At 43.9% G+C, this 17,188-nt stretch overlaps 1 protein-coding gene and 1 non-coding gene across 5 annotated transcripts in view; one reads left to right on the forward strand and one right to left on the reverse strand.

Annotated features, from left to right (window-relative positions):
• The window catches only part of CPED1 (cadherin like and PC-esterase domain containing 1), a 212,607-nt gene that overhangs the window by 65,608 nt on the left and 129,811 nt on the right, over window positions 1-17,188 (forward strand). For all 4 annotated transcript variants that reach the window (XM_029074159.2, XM_029074162.2, XM_029074160.2 and 1 more), the window contains 2 exons: window positions 5,176-5,329; window positions 10,366-10,534. In XM_029074159.2, coding sequence (XP_028929992.1) covers window positions 5,176-5,329; window positions 10,366-10,534 — 323 coding nt within the window. The remainder of the gene's footprint in view (window positions 1-5,175; window positions 5,330-10,365; window positions 10,535-17,188) is intronic.
• On the reverse strand, window positions 12,884-13,021 carry LOC114814924. Its single transcript, XR_003762719.1, has one exon. It is a non-coding gene; the product is annotated as a small nucleolar RNA SNORA7 (small nucleolar RNA).

Here is a 17,188-nt window from a genome sequence, read left to right on the forward strand (position 1 = left end):
CTTTTTGCGGGCATGGGTGAAGTCTTCACAACTGTAAGCAGCATGGCTCAGTGGAAAGAGCACGGGCTTTGGAGTCAGAGGTCATGGGTTTGAATTCCGTCTCGGCCACTTGTCAGCTGTGTGACTTTGGGCAAGTCACTTAACTTCTCGATGCCTCAGTTACCTCATCTGTAAAATGGGGATTAAGACTGTGAGCCCCGCGTGGGACCACCTGATTCCCCTGTGTCTACCCCAGCGCTTAGAACAGTGCTCGGCACATAATAAGCGCTTAACAAATACCAACATTATTAACTATAGGCAAGAGGAGACTTGAGCAATTATTTTCTAATGCAATTGAGCAGGATAACCAACCTAGTGTTTTTAAACCTTACAGTGTAACAGGACTGGACTATTCACAGTTATTTGAAATAGCATGGCCTATTGGAAAGAGCACATGTCTGGGAGTCAGAGAACCTGGGTTCTAATTCCAGTTCCACCACTTGCCTGCTGGGTGACCTTGGGCAGGACAATTAACCAGTTCATACCTCAGTTACCTCATCTGTTGTCCCTCCTAATTAGACTGCAAACCTCGCGTGAAACAGGGATCGTGTCTAACTTTATTATCATCTATCTATCCTAGTGCTCAGTCTAGTGCCTGACACACAGTAAGCTTCGAACAGATACGAGAATTATCATTTGGGTCACCGAGACTGCTGGAAATGGCATAGGGGCTTCATGATCAGGTGACCGTGCGGCAGGTAGTTGAGGTTAGGGATCATGTTTACCAACTCCATTGTACGGAACTATCCAAACACTTAGTACAGTGCTTTTCCCACAGAAAGTGCTCCTTAAGTACCACTGATTGAAAGCGATCCTAACCCTGCCAACGGTTGACATATCAGTACAACTCTCTTATATTGTACACTTAGTGCTGTTCACCCAGTGAGCACTCAATCAATCATCTTTACTGAACGCCTACTGTGTGCAGAGCACTGAACCAAGCGCTTGGGAAAGTACAGTATAACAGAATAGGGGGACACGTCCCCTGTCCATAATGAGCTTACAGCCTAGAGAACTCGATTGATTGATTGGAAATGAAAAACAGAGTCCTTTGTCCTGTTCAGAGGAACAAGTGCTGGTGTTCACCAACCCTGGGAGAAATGCATCATCTATAAATTACTTATAGATGTCCTATTAACTATCATCATTCAGTCATTTCCTGAGTGCTTACAGTGTGCAAAGCACTGTAGTAAGCACTTGGGAGAGTACAATATAACAATAAACAGACACATTCCCTGTCTAAAACGAGCTCATCATCATCATCCCCATTTGACAGGTCCTCTGACTCTTGGGCCACGCTCTTTCCACTAGGCCATGCTGCTTCTTGGGCATAATGGAAAACTGCTTGTTGTACATCTTCCCTTTCTTCACATCCATAAGCCCGGAAGTGATTTCGACACCAGTAGCATCAGCTTCAAAACCGTAAGACGGTAGATATGAGCAGCCAACGAATGGCGTGTTTTAACCCATGGCCGGCTCTTAAGTTGGGGCGACGTTCCTTCAGTTCGGACTTGCATTGAATGAGTGGGGCTCCTGGTTATTTCAAAAGAGAAGACACATCTCCTACCTTCTTCACCGCTACAGGCTTCCCTGATCAAGGCTTTCTAGACGGGAAGCTCCTTAGGGGCAGGGGCATATTTGACAATTCAGTTGTGGTGTACCCTTCCAAGCGCTTAGTACAGTGCCCTGCACATAGTAAGTGCTCAATAAATATCACTGATTGGTTGATTGGCCCAGGCCCCCGGCCTTTAATTAACTAGGCATATGACCACATACCAAGAGGTTTGCTGCCACCAAGTGGACTCTACGATGCTCATTCCCCCCATATTTCTGTCCACGCCGTGATTATTATAATGTAAATAGTAGTCAAAATGTCTCGTGGTTCACTTAAACCTTTTTTTAAAAAAAGAAAATAGCATTTTGAGACTAACAGACTGGTTGGCTTGCTCTCACACAAGGTGGAGGGTAGACAACTGTAAGCCCGTCAAAGGGCAGGGACCGTCTCTATCTGTTACCGATTTGTACATTCCAAGCGCTTAGTACAGTGCTCTGCACATAGTAAGAGCTCAATAAATACTATTGAATGAATGAATGAATGACAAATGGATCGCATCGACAGGTATAAGTTAATACTGATCAACTCAGACAAGATAAAAAATGTTATCAAGGTTGTCTGTTTGAAGCAAGACTTTTTATTCGGTCTCAATAACATTTTGCCACGCTTTGATGTTTTCCTTTTAGGAGGGAAAATTAACGCTGAAAATAAAATAGAGGAAAATTCAGCTTCCACCCAGCAATATAAATACTTTCAATCTGATTGGCCAGTGTGGTAAAACCACAAGGGAAGGAGACTGGAGAAAGCGTCGACCCAGCTTTTATTGCTTAAGAAATTGAGCAGAAATCGAGTATCAAAGCATAATGAGGTCCTCTTGTGATTTATTTTTTCTTGTGGATTTATGTCTTCTACACCTGGCTGAATTCAGAGGAACAAACAGAAAACTTCACTGATTTGTTGAAATAGTTTATCATTCATTCATTCAACTGTACTGTGAGCAAAACACCGTACTAAGCACATATCATGAAATGATTGTCCACACCCGGGGAAGATCGTTGCTCACGTCATCATACATGTGTGCTATCAGAACCAGACGTTCAGGTAGTAATTTAGAACCAGCTGAATAGAGTTCTCTGCCCCCAAACGATACAGTACAGGGTCAAGGAGAGAATCGACACTTACTTGATCAACTTGATCAACTCGGGTCAAGTCACTATTCAAACCTGGCAACTTTATGCCCCCTCCACAAAGTGTATATTAACAAATATAAGTATATTATTATGATTATCCCTAAGCATCCAAAGTTGAATAATCAAATTCAGATATGTTGGGTAATGTGTAAACTCTTCACTCTACTTTTTGCTATGAAGTTAATTGTAAGTCATTTCAATCAGGCCTTTAAGCCAAATATTTTTTGTTGAACATGTTGAGTGTGAATTTTTGGTAGTTCACCCTCACCAAAATCACCATCCAGTAACACCAGGTTGTAGAGGTCACTGAAGTGGGGTCTCATATTTACATTTTAACAAACGTGGACATTGCTGTTAGTGAATAATAATAGTGGCATTTGTTAGGTACTTGCTATGTGCCAGGCACTGTACCAAGTGCTGTGCTGGATTCAAGCAAATTGGACACAGTCCTGTCCCACAAGGGGCTCACAATCTTAATCTCCATTTTACAGATGATGTAACAGGCACAGGGAAGTGAAGCCACTTGCCCAGCGCCACACAGCAGACAGGTGACGGAGGGGGGATTGGAACTTATGACTTTCCAACTCCCGGGCGGGCCGTGCTCTATCCACTGCACTGTGCTGATTCCCCTGAAGCAACATAGCACCTGCAGGCCTCCTCTCGTAGAATTAAAGGGAAAGGCCGGAGAGTCATTTCTCCTATTTTTTTCTACTTAATTCAGCTGTCCTAAACACTCTGGCTTTGCTTTGTGTGCACATCAAATGCCTCGGTTGAAACAGCTGAGCTCAGTTGTCAATGGAAGAGACCGTGTCCAATTTCTACTTCTCCAAACTTCCAATCTGCGTACCAGGCAGTAAACCAAGTGAACACCTGACTGCTTGGTTAACTTGTTATCAGCAGATTCATTAATGAATTGCATAATCTCAGTGGTTTTAGTCTTAATTAGGAGGTAATAACCACTGGCCTGATGAGAATTTCCAGTATCTTTACCACGGAAGAGTTGTCCATTTAATCAGGTCCAGTAAATGCGCTCATGGATTTGTGACAAATTAATAATTTGATAATTGATCATATAAAAGGAATGTGACTTGAGGAAAAGATCTCTTTTAAAAAAAAGTGCTACCACCACTTCTCTGTGCCTCAGTTCCCTCATCTGTAAAATGGGGATTAAGACTGTGAGCCCCACGTGGGACAACCTGATTCCCCTATGTCTACCCCAGCGCTTAGAACAGTGCTCGGCACATAGTAAGCGCTTAACAAATACCAACATTATTATTATTATTACCAGTAATTCTAAATAAATTTTACACCTAGATGGGTGGTTGCTTCTGGCAGTCCCTGTGAAATTCTGAAAATACTATCTCTTTAATTAGTTTCAATAATTAGTAAAAACTTACAGAGCAACATATGAATCCTGCCTTAAAAGTTCAAGGAACTTCCACTGGAAACTCAACTTTGCTTACTGTGTGCCTGCAGAGAAAAGGAATTAGTTTAATGTCTTCTCATCTGTATTCTCCTGAAGCAGTGCAACTTGAAGGGTCCTTTTATTATGATGTATTAGGACACAGTGATTCTTCATTAGAAGGGAAATCATATAAATAAGCTAACATTGCTGAACCAGATCATACTGTGCTAAGTAATGAGATCTGAGAATAGTGCAAACAGTTTGGCTTCACCCTATTACTTAAAAGAGTTTCAGTTGTTTCACAGGAGACAGTCTCCATGGAATTGAACCAGGGATAGAGCTATAAAAGGATCTTCTTCCATTTAAGGAGCCAAGAAAGTTGATAGGTGCAGCATTGCTACCCTAAATGCTATTATTATTCATTATTCATAATGATAAAATGAAAAATGGTGATGGATTTCGGTCCAGGTAAAGCCAGTGAAACTTGTCAGATTGTTTTTTTCTGTTCTTTATTAAAGGAAAGGGCTGGAAATTAGTTTTGATTTTTTAAATCTGGTTTGAAATATAATCTTGGGTGAATTACTAAAGAGTTTGGATTCAGGGTGGTGAAGAGAAATGCAGAAAAATTTAAAGCGACAAGCAGCCTGGCCTAGTGAAAAGAGTACATAACTGAGAGTCAGGGCAAGTGGGTTCTAATCCTGGCTCTATGACTTGCTTGCTGTCTGTCCTTGAGCATGCTACTTACCTTCTCTGTGCATCAGTTTTCTCATATATAGATTGGGGATCAAGTACCTGTTCTCCCATCCCCTTAGACCACGAGTCCCAAATGGCACAAGGATTGTGTCTCATCTACCCAATGTACTTAGTACTGATGCACTTAGTACAGTGCCTGGCGTGTAGTAAAGGCTTTAGAAATGCCATAGTTCAGTGAGCATTCTGCTTGAATCTAGAAAATGACTGTCTTGTGCCTTGGACATTTTTTTCAGAATTGCATCTCCCCATCACACCCTCCGTGTGTCTGGATCAGCCCGTGCAGCCCAGAAGGAATTCCGCAGATCGTTTTTGGAAGAGGGAGGTGTCCCGGGAGACCCATTTGGTTCATCGCTGGAACCCGTGGAATTGGCCCAGCGACCCACATCCGTAAGATAATCCTATTCAGTGGTCCCGTTACAGACTGTAGCCCCCAGAAGAGTTGACCCGCAAAGCACTGTGCTCAGCCAATGGGAGAAAGTGGGCAGGATCTGATTGCTTCTCGTCCTGAGAATGAGTTTGGAAGGGGTTGGGGCAAGAGGATGAACTGGCAGAGGGAGGCATATGGCAGAGAAACGGTATGGAAAGAAAAGAGGCCTGGGAGTCTGAGGACCTGGGTTCTAATGCTGCCTCGGCCGCTGACCTGCTGTGTGGCCTTGGGCAAGTCACTTAAATTCCCTCTACCTCAATTTCCCCTTCTATAGAAGAGGGTTCAATACTCGTTCTCCCTCTTTTAGACTGTGTGCTCCATGTGGGACAGAGACTGTGTCTGCCCTGATTATCTTGTATGTATCTACACTGGCACTTAGAAAATAATACTAATGATGTTGGTATTTGTTAAGCTCTTACTATGTACAGAGCACTGTTCTAAACGCTGGGGTAGACACAGGGTAATCAGATTGTCCGACGCGAGGTTCACAGTCTTAATCCCCATTTTACAGATGAGGTAACTGAGGCACAGATAAGTTAAGTGACTTGCCCACAGTCACACAGCTGACAAGTGGCAGAGCTGGGATTCGAACCCATGAGCTCTGACTCCCAAGCCCGTGCTCTTTCCACTGAGCCACGCTGCTTTCCAGAAAAGGACTTGACAGTGCTTAACAAATCCCATTTTCATCTTCATCATCATGTCATGGAAAACCTACTAATAATTATAGCTATTTGTTAAGCGCTTACTATATGCCAGGCACTGAACTAAGCGCTGGGGTGAAAATAAGCAAGTCGGGGTTGGATGTGATTCCTGTCCCACTTGGGGCTTACAGTCTCAATCCCCATTTTATAGATGAGGTAACTGAGGCACAGAGAAGTAAAGTGACTTGCCCAAGGTCACACAGCTGACGAGTGGCAGAGCTGGGATTAAAACCCACAACTTTTGACTCCCAGGCCCGTGCTACCTCCTTCCCTTCCCGTCTGTCTTCATTCATTCATTCAATCATATTTATTGAGTGCTTACTGTGTGCAAAGCGCTGTACTAAGCACTTGGGAGAGTACAATACAACAAGAAACACACTCCCTGCCCACAGTGTGCTTACAGTCTAGAGGGGACTCTTCCTGTCCTGTCCACTGTGTATGTGACAGAATAATAGTAATAACAATGGTGGTTATATTGCTTATATAATATTGCATATTATATGCCAGCCCTGGGGTAGATATGTTACAATCAGATCAGACACAGTCCCTGTTCCACATGGAGCTCACAGTGGGCCCCTAAGGGTAGGGAGAACAGATATTGAATCGTTATTTTACAGATGAGACAACGGAATCACAGAGATGGTAAGTGACTTACCCAAGTAACGGAAAAGGTATGCAGTAGACCTGGGATTAGAACCCAATCCTGTGTTCTTTCCAGTAGGTCAGGCTGCTTCTCATGTATGCATGCACGCAAACATGCGTGCCTTTGTCGAGCACTTTCACTGACCTTTGCAAAGCAAATGGACCAAACCTTGGAGTGCAACTCAGCCCCTTGTCAGCTGTGTGACTTTGGGCAAGTTGCTTAAATTCCCTCTACCTCAATTTCCCCTTCTAGAAAAGAGGGTTCAAGGAAAGTCACTTACGTTCTCTGTAACTCTGTGTAAAATGAGCCCCACCTGGGATAACCTTGTATCTACTCCAGAACTTAGAACAGTGCTTGGCACATAATAAGTGCTTTACAAATACCATTATTGTTATTATTATTAAGGCACCAGCCCCGGCCCAGCACGAAGCTCGCTGTCTAATCAGGGGTAGGAGGGATATACATAGATCGATGAGAATATCAATCAGAATTTCAACAAATTAGTCAAAACATACACCTTTCTACAGGTTGTACGGGGTTCTCCCTCCAACCCACTGCTCTGGGCAGAAAGTGGGCAATTCCCCTATTCGTTCATTTATTCAGTTGTACCTGTTGAGCGCTTATTGTGCGCAAAGTACTGTACCAAGCATTTGGGAGAGTAGAATATGAGGGGTGGAGAGAAAAAGGTTTCCCAGCCTTTTCTCAGCCCCTGCAGATGATGCAGGAACAATATTGGGCTGTGAAAATTCAGCTTCCTGGAGAAATGTTTAATACTCTGTGGCCTTCCAGTCAATTGGTAATATTTATTAAGCCCTCACTGTGTGCAGAGCACTGAATAAGTGCTTGAAAGTGTGCAATAGAACAGAGTTGAAAAATGACTTCCGCAAAAGGTTCGGATGACATCATTACATTATGAGGTCATTTTTGGCAGGGATCATGTCTACCAACTCTGTTATGTTGTACTCACTCAAAAGCTTAGTACAGCGCTCTGCACAGTAATACTCAGTAAATATGATTGATTGATGAGGCATGACTAGATAATACATGTGGGGACCATCTTCAGATCTTCAGCTTGACGTAATGGATAGAGCACTGGCCGATGAGACAGAAGGACCTGGGTTCTAATTCCAACTCTACCACTTGTCTGCTGTGTGGCCTTCGGCAAGTCACTTCACTTCTCTGTACTTCAGTTACTTCATCTGTAAAATGGGGATTAATATTGTGAGTCCCGTGTAGGACGGGGACTGTGTCCAAACCCGATTTGCTTGTTATCACCCCCCAGCTCTTAGAAAAGTGTCTGGCACATAGTAAGCGCTTAACAGATGGCAAAATTATCATCATTATTATTATTATTACCATTCAGCTACCCTCACGATGTGCTGCATGTGCACATCCCGTTCACCTGCAGCACAATGTGATGATGATGATGGTATTTGTTAAACGCTTACTACGTGCCAAGCGCTGTTCTAAGCGCTGAAGCCATTATGTCCCTTTGCACATGCAAAGTAGTGGGATGATGTGACACGGAACATTTTTCAGGATAACCTCTCTCCTGGGCAGTCCCTGCTGCCATATCCCCTCCACACTGGCTCCCAAGGCTATATCGATGTCTGTCTCCCCGTCTAGACTGTGAGCTCTCTGTGGGCAGGGAATGAGACTGTTAATGGTTGTATTCATTCATTCAATCGTATTTATTGAGTGCAGACTACTGTACTAAGCGCTTGGAACGTATAATTCGGCAACAGAGACGATCCCTACCCAGTGGGCTCACAGTCTAGAAGGGGGGAGACAGACAACAAAACAAAACAAAGCCAGTGGACAGGCATCAATAGCATCAATGTAAATAAATAGAACTATAGCTATATACACATCATTAATAAAATAAATAGAATAATAAATATGTATATATATACCCAAGGGCTGTGGGGCCAGGGGGTAAAGCAGAGCAAGGGAGGAGGGGTGATTGAGAGGGAAGGAGGAGCAGTGGAGCGCTCAGTACAGTGCTCTGCAAACAGTAGGCACTCAATAAATTTGATTGACTGACTGTCTCCCCACATCCGAGCGCACAAAGCAGCTGGGCTCTGAGATCTCGATTTCTGCCACTGTGGAGGATCACTTCGGTCCTGCCACCATCTTTGTGAGAAACCATGTGGCAGCAGTCATTGAAAAGGGCAGTGGCATGCTCCTCTTTGGGAAGGGACCAGGTGCCCCCTTTTTTTTGATGGTTTCACTGATCGGAACTCCTTTGTACCCCTGCTGTGTGGCAACCTGAAGCGATGGCTGCCTCCATTTACCTCTTGAAGCTGGCATGGCACAGTGGCTAGAGCACAGGTCTGGGAGTCAGAAGGTGATGGATTTTAATCCCCGCTCTGCCACTTGTCCGCTGTGTGATCTTGGGCAAATCACTGTACTTGGGCTTCAGTTACCTCATCTATAAAATGGGATTGAGTCTGTGAGCACCAAGTGAGACAGGGATTTTGTCCAACCCGAACTTAAGCACTTAGTACAGTGCTGTGCACACAGTAAGTGCTCAATAAAGGCAACTGAATGAATTGAATGAACATTTGCACCAGATTAGCAAAGCCAGTCAGTCAATCGGCGTTTATGGAGCTCTTACTCTATGCAGAGCACTGTACTAAGCACTTAGGAGAGTACAATACAGCAATAAACAGACACATTCCCTGCCCACCACGAGTGTCCTAGTGCTGTTGGTAGCCACCCTCCAGGCAAATACACATTCCCTGCCCACAACGAGTCTCCCCTAGTGCTGTTAGTAGCCACCCTCCAGGCAAATAACCCCATCCCTTCATAAACCTTTTCTCAAAGCTACTAGAAAGGAATTAAAGTGACTGATTTGTGTTTTCACACACTTTCTCTGGTCCTGATTTTCCCGCAGATTTCTCTCTCTCCCCCTTAACCCTAGCACTTTCTATTTCCTTCTCCCTCATCTCCCAGCAGTAATAATAATATGTTTACGGTATTTGTTAATCGCTTATTATATGCCAGGCACTGTTCTAAGCGCTGGGATAGATACAAGCTAATCAGGTGGGACACATCCATGTCTCACATTGAGTTCACAGTCTTAATTCTCATGTTACAAACTGAGGCACAGATAAGTGAAGAGACTTGCCCCAGGTCACACAGCAGGCAAGTGGCAGAACTGAACCTTCTGACTCCTAGACCTGTGCTCTATCGACTAAGCCACTCTGCTTCTAATAATGATAATGATAGCAATAATAATAATAATAATAATTGTGATATTTGTTAAATCCTTCTTATGTGCCATAGTAAAAATTGGGGTAGAGAGAGGATAATCCAGTTGGACACATTGCCTGTTCCACATGGGGCTGAAAATCAGTAGCGGGGAGAACAGATATTTCATCCCCATTTCACAGGTGAGGAAATTGAGGCACAGAGAAGTTGTGACTTTCCCAAGATCACACTGCAAGTGGAAGATCTGGGATTAGAATCCAGGTTGTCTAATTCCCAGCGCCGTGCTAATTCCATTAGTCCACACTGTTTTCAGTAAAAAGGTAAAAAAAAGAAAAAAGTGATTGCCGAAAGTATGAGAAGCAGTGAACTTGGCCAATTTAGACAAGATCATCAGCTCCTAAAATAATCCCAAATTGGATTTATTGTTCTTCTTTTTCAGCAATCAAACCCCAGTCCCAGCTGTACCTAAGGAGCCCTTTAAAGGTCGAGGCCTTTCTGTGATCATTAAAGCATATGTCCTGGTGACCTCTTTAACCCCTTTGCGGGCATTTATTCACTCAACGGGAACCGTTTGGAATCCACCCAAGAAAAAGTGCTTCTCTATAAAGGTAACACTTTTATTAATGCTTTTTTTCCCTGCTGGACAAAATATGCTGGAGCTAGCTGAGTTCCTTTTCTATGACCTTTTATGATTATCAGTTCCCACTGAATAAAGAATAAACCCTTTTATTACCTCAAGCAGAGATTTTCATTTACAGAACCCAGGGACCGTGTTCAGAAATGAACTAGAAATAGTGTCCTTCGCTAGGTTACATAAAGAAGTACATTTTATTTTCCTTTCAACTAATCAATTTGTTCTATTCTTTGGCTGGTCACATCATCAACTCCCAGCCAGAGTAGGATATTTCTCTGTAGCCTGGTTTAATGCTTTTCCATTTATTACCATTTCCTTATTTTTCCTTGTAATTTTTCAAGGCAATTACATGAATATACTAAAATTCTTATGACATTGGCTCAGTCTGCAGGAGGCACTTCTGTTCTAATAAACAACTCACAGTCCTTATTGAACCCCAGCTAGGTATGTACTAGTAATAATAATAATAATAATACTAGTAATAATAATTGTGGTATTTATTAAGCACCAGCTATGTGCTAAGCACTGTACTAAGTGCTGGGGTAGATACAAGTCCCAAATAGAGCTTACATTCTAAGTAGGAGGGAGAACAGGTATCGAATCCTCATTTTGCGGATGACGGAATTGAGGTATCGAGAAGTTAGGTGACTTGCCCAGTGTCACACAGCAGGTAAATGCGGACCTGGGATTAGAACCCAGGTCCCCTGACTTCCAGACCCATGCTCGTTCCACTAGGCCATGCTGTCTCCCAATAATAATAACAACAACAGCAATAATAATATAATAGTATCTGTTAAGGGCCTACTATGTGTCAAGCATTGTTCTAAAGTTGGAGTAGATACAAATTAATCAGAATGGTCCTGACCCACATGAGACTCAAGTCTAAGAAGGAGGGAGAATAGGTATTTAATAGGTGATCCACTCAGTCTCCTCTGTGGAGAGTTTCTAATCCCCACCACAGATCAGCCTGGTGCAAGAGAAAGGACAGAAAAGTTATTGAGGGAGAAGGGAGGAGTGGCAAGTAATTATTCAGGCTTGGAAAAGGCAGTTTTCCAACCAAAATCATTTCTGTCTTTTTTGACACAAAAAAACACATCTTGTATGAGACATCTTCATATAGCTGAAGGAGACTTTTTGATTTGACGCTAGCGACCCTACTGAACAGCAGCGAAGACAATGGGGAGGAAAGAGAGGGGGGGACCCCTAAGTGGGGATCCTTAAAGATGGCAGCTGCTGTAAGAGTAAAGGCCTTGATATCTACAATAGCAAGTTCACACAGATTCTACTTCATTTGTGAGGGTTGAAAATTTTTCTACTTTCTGTCTCAAACAGCTTTGCCCACCATCTCCAAGATCTTTCTGGTAGATGACTTTGCCAATGGCTCCTCTCTATTAGGCTCTTTTCTCCTTGACTTTTATAAATCGCTTCTTAAAGGGAAGGAAGACTGTGTGATTTTTAGTTAATTATGTTTCTTTGAAGCATGTCAGAAGAAAAGAGGGCCTGCAATTCTGGGCACATATTTTAGGAAAAATGTCCTAGAGCCGGAGAAGATCCCAAGGAAAGGATTGCAGGGGATGGAGAAATTTCCAAATGAGGATAGATTGAAGAGATTATGCCTCCTCGCTGTTGGTCCCTAAATGGATACTGGCTACATGAAATTTGGAATTCACCAACACAGTGTCTTGTTGAAGGTTGGATTCCTGTAGATAGTGTGCCTTGGGATGTTTCCCAAATTTTTCTTCAGTGAAACAGCTAAGAAGGATTTTACAACCAACCTCCAATTTCAAGGTGAAATTGATGCTCTGAGTGTTTCAGTGGGCTCAAAAAGTATTGAGTTTGTCTTTGGAATAGAGTCCCATGAGGAAGAGGTCATTTACCTATGCAAACCATGGATAGGTTTCTGTTTCTCAATGTCCAGAGCTAATATCTCTGAGTTAGTCATGAACAGAACAGGTTCACTGTATTACTGAGTGCCAAGTTCCCATTGGATCACCTTGGATTTGTTAGAAGAAGTCTCAGGTGCAAAGGAAGAACATTATGGTTTGTAGTTTGTCATCTCCATTTTATATCTCTTCTCTATCATGGCTAAAGCATTTAGTTCTTGTCATGCCGTCGAGTTGTTTCCTACCCACAGCGACACCATGGACACATCTCTCCCTGAGCGCCCTGCTCTCCATCTGCAATCATTCCGGTAATGTATCCAAAGAGTTTTATTGGCAAAAATCTGGAAGTGGTTTACCACTGCCTCCTTCCACTCAGTAAACTTGAGTCTCCAGCCTCGACTCTCTCTCGTGCCTCTGCTGCCCAGCACAGGTGAGTTTTGACTTGTAGCAGATTGCCTTCCACTCACTAGCCACTGCCCAAGCTAGGAATGGAATGGGTATGCTTCTGCTCGACTCTCCCTCCCGGAGCCGAGACTGGTAGAGTACTGGAAACTCTCCAGGTGTGACTCTGAGAGGGGAAAACATCTAGTTAGGACTACGCTAATGAATAGAAACACTTCCCGATGCTTTGTTTAGCTGAGGAGTGTGCTGTGTCTCATCAGTGAGGAGGAAACTCTTTGCCTGTGCCAAAGATTCAGTAGAAATTTGTATGGGAGAATGGAAGGCATAACTGGACATAATAAGGCATTGAGATATGAGTTCTTGAGTCAGCCATAGAATTTTGGAGTCCATGGGGATTTCTCAAATGGGATGTGTTTGTGTGTGTGTGTGTGTGTGTGTGCGTGTCTGTTTAAAGACACACAGGTACACATATCTGCTATATAACTTGTGGTAAAAATGGATCTTTAATAATATATCAAGATATTTAAATTTTCATTTTTTGTAAAATTGAGTAGTCTGAATCTCTTGTCTTTAATCTTGTAGTTTATAAATGAGCATTGCCCAAGAGTGATTTTTAGATATATTTCTGATAAATTGGAAATGCAACCTAATGGAAGGAGCACCAGAATGGGAGTCATTTGAGCTGGGTTCTATTGCCATGTTCCCCACTTGCCTGCTGGGTGACCTTGGGTGAGTTAGTAATAGTCTCTGTCCCTCTTTCATTTATTCAGTCATATTTATTGAGCATTTACTGTGTCCAAAGCACTGTATTAAGTGCTTGGGAGAGTACACTTTAACAATAAACAGAAACATTCCCTGCCCACTGACAAGTTTACTGCCTAGAGATGACTTCCCATGTTTATGAAATGGAAATTCAACAATTCTTCTCCCATCTCTTTAGACGGTGAACCCCAAATAGGACAGGATCTGTGTCCGATCTGATTATCTTGTAACGACCCCAGTGCCTGTTAAAATTCTTGGCACATAATAAGTGCTTTTCAATACCATCATTATTGTTTTTTTCTGATTCTAAATGCAATAGAAGGAGGCCGTTCCCTGCATTTCTATGTCACACCTGCAGGATTAGGAACGGGAAAAACTGAGAACAAACCATCTTGCCTCACAGATGATGTGTGTCCAAAAGCTCTCTAAAGGAGACCTAAGCTAAAATAGCCTAGCTATTTGCGTTGTGGCTCTAAATCACCCAGACTCTGACACTTCTGCTCTCTGCTGCTTCTTTGCCCTACATTCTTGCAAATCTCAAGCTTGCCATTTGAACAGGGATACATGTTCAAGGGACCTAAGAAGACTCCAGATGCAGGGAGTGTAACATGGTTACTGATGATTTTTTTTCCTCCAAGAGTACTTCAATCTATTCTGTTTGGGAATCTTGACAGAAAGTCATAGTGCCGAAGTCAACCTGGTTTACTATCAGCGTTGATTTCCAGATTCCAGCCAGGCAGTGAGATGTCATTCATTTCCACAACCAGTGTGAACTTGAGTAAACTCTTGGGGAGCCCGAATAAAGTTACACAAGGACCTCTGTCCAGGAAGAGTTCTCTTCCTGTTTTTCATTATGAGGCTAAAATAGGAAGCTGTGGAATATAATTCACTCAGCATCTTCTGGCCCTGAGGTATGCACACTGCTCCTTCTACAAAAAGAAGGTGAAGCGAAACGTGACCTGGGGACCTCTACAAAGAGTCGGAGTGCTCTGAAACCTGCTTAAATTTATACTTAAAAGCAGCTATAATAACATTTATTTAAAATTTATAATTTTAAGTGGACTGAACATAATTGATATTTTTAAGCATCCACAGTATATTAAAACATCAATCCTATTCAATAAATCCCAATCTGCAATGACTATGTTTTTATTAATACTAATGATGGGGTATCATTATAGAAGTATTTGAGAATAAGTGCTAACAACAATAATTATTGTGGTATTTGTTAAGTGCTTACTATGTGCTAGGCACTTTTCTAAGAGCTGGGGTAGATACAAGATAATTGGATTGGATACAGCCCCTGTCCCACTCGGGGCTCACAGTCTTAATTCCCATTTTACAGATGAGGGAACTGAGGCACAGAGAAGTAAAGTGACTTGCCCAAGGTCACCCAGCAGATAAGTGGTAGGGCCGGGATCAGAACCCATGACCTTCTGACTCCCAGCCTCGAGGTTTATCCACTAGGCCATGCTGCTTCCAATCTGCGTTTGAAGCGTATGCTTAATTTCATCCTCTTCATCACCGATAGTATCTATTCATTCATTCATTCATTCATTCAATAGTATTTATTGAGCGCTTACTATGTGCAGAGCACTGTACTAAGCGCTTGGGATGAACAAGTCGGCAACAGATAGAGACAGTCCCTGCCGTTTGACGGGCTTACAGTCTAATCGGGGGAGACGGACAGACAAGAACAATGGCACTAAACAGCGTCAAGGGGAAGAACATCTCGTAAAAACAATGGCAACTAAATAGAATCGAGGCGATGTACAATTCATTAACAAAATAAATAGGGTAACGAAAATATATACAGTTGAGCGGACGAGTACAGTGCTGTGGGGATGGGAAGGGAGAGGTGGAGGAGAAGAGGGAAAAGGGGAAAATGAGGCTTTAGCTGCGGAGACGTAAAGGGGGGATGGCAGAGGGAGTAGAGGGGGAAGAGGAGCTCAGTCTGGGAACACCTCTTGGAGGAGGTGATTTTTAAGTAAGGTTTTGAAGAGGGAAAGAGAATCAGTTTGGCGGAGGTGAGGAGGGAGGGCGTTCCAGGACCGCGGGAGGACGTGACCCAGGGGTCGACGGCGGGATAGGTGAGACCGAGGGACGGTGAGGAGGTGGGCGGCGGAGGAGCGGAGCGTGCGGGGTGGGCGGTAGAAAGAGAGAAGGGAGGAGAGGTAGGAAGGGGCAAGGTGATGGAGAGCCTCGAAGCCTAGAGTGAGGAGTTTTTGTTTGGAGCGGAGGTCGATAGGCAACCACTGGAGTTGTTTAAGAAGGGGAGTGACATGCCCAGATCGTTTCTGCAGGAAGATGAGCCGGGCAGCGGAGTGAAGAATAGACCGGAGCGGGGCGAGAGAGGAGGAAGGGAGGTCAGAGAGAAGGCTGACACAGTAGTCTAGCCGGGATATAACGAGAGCCCGTAATAGTAAGGTAGCCGTCTGGGTGGAGAGGAAAGGGCGGATCTTGGCGATATTGTCGAGGTGAAACCGGCAGGTCTCGGTAACGGATAGGATGTGTGGGGTGAACGAGAGGGACGAGTCAAGGATGACACCGAGATTGCGGGCCCGAGAGACGGGAAGGATGGTCGTGCCATCCACGGTGATAGAGAAGTCTGGGAGAGGACCGGGTTTGGGAGGGAAGATGAGGAGCTCAGTCTTGCTCATGTTGAGTTTTAGGTGGCGGGCCGACATCCAGGTGGAGACGTCCCGGAGGCAGGAGGAGATGCGAGCCTGAAGGGAGGGGGAGAGGACAGGGGCGGAGATGTAGATCTGCGTGTCATCTGCTTAGAGATGGTAGTCAAAGCCGTGAGAGCGGATGAGTTCACCGAGGGAGTGAGTGTAAATGGAGAACAGAAGAGGGCCAAGAACTGACCCTTGAGGAACTCCAACAGTTAAAGGATGGGAGGGGGAGGAGGCTCCGGCGTAGGAGACCGAGAATGATCGGCCAGAGAGGTAAGAGGAGAACCAGGAGAGGACAGAGTCCGTGAAGCCAAGGTGAGATAAGGTATGGAGGAGGAGGGGATGGTCGACAGTGTCAAAGGCAGCAGAGAGGTCAAGGAGGATCAGAATGGAGTAGGAGCCATTGGATTTGGCAAGAAGGAGGTCATGGGTGACCTTAGAGAGAGCAGTCTCGGTAGAGTGGAGGGGACGGAAGCCAGATTGGAGGGGGTCTAGGAGAGAATGGGAGTTAAGGAATTCTAGGCATCGATTGTAGACGACTCGTTCTAGGATTGCTGTGTGCAATCCTGCTGTGTGCTGTGTGCTGTGTGATTGATCTATTGAGGGCTTGCTGTGTGCGGAACACTGTACTGGACTTGGGAGAGTACAACACAACAGAGTTGATAGACACTGTCCTTACCCACAAGGAGCTTACAGTCTAGTGAGGGAGACAGACACTAATATGAATAAATAATTTATAATATACCACTTAGAGATATGTACATAAGTGCTGTGGGGTTGAGGGTAGGGTGAATATATAAATAATTTCTCTCGAAGGCAGTGATGGAATTTTTATATAGAGAGTGTATTAAATAGAGGACTGACTAATAATTGGTATGTAAATGTCCCAAATGGTAAGCTGACCTC

The sequence above is a fragment of the Ornithorhynchus anatinus genome, chromosome 10 (assembly GCF_004115215.2).
Source record: "Ornithorhynchus anatinus isolate Pmale09 chromosome 10, mOrnAna1.pri.v4, whole genome shotgun sequence".
Classification (NCBI taxonomy): Eukaryota; Metazoa; Chordata; class Mammalia; order Monotremata; family Ornithorhynchidae; genus Ornithorhynchus; species Ornithorhynchus anatinus.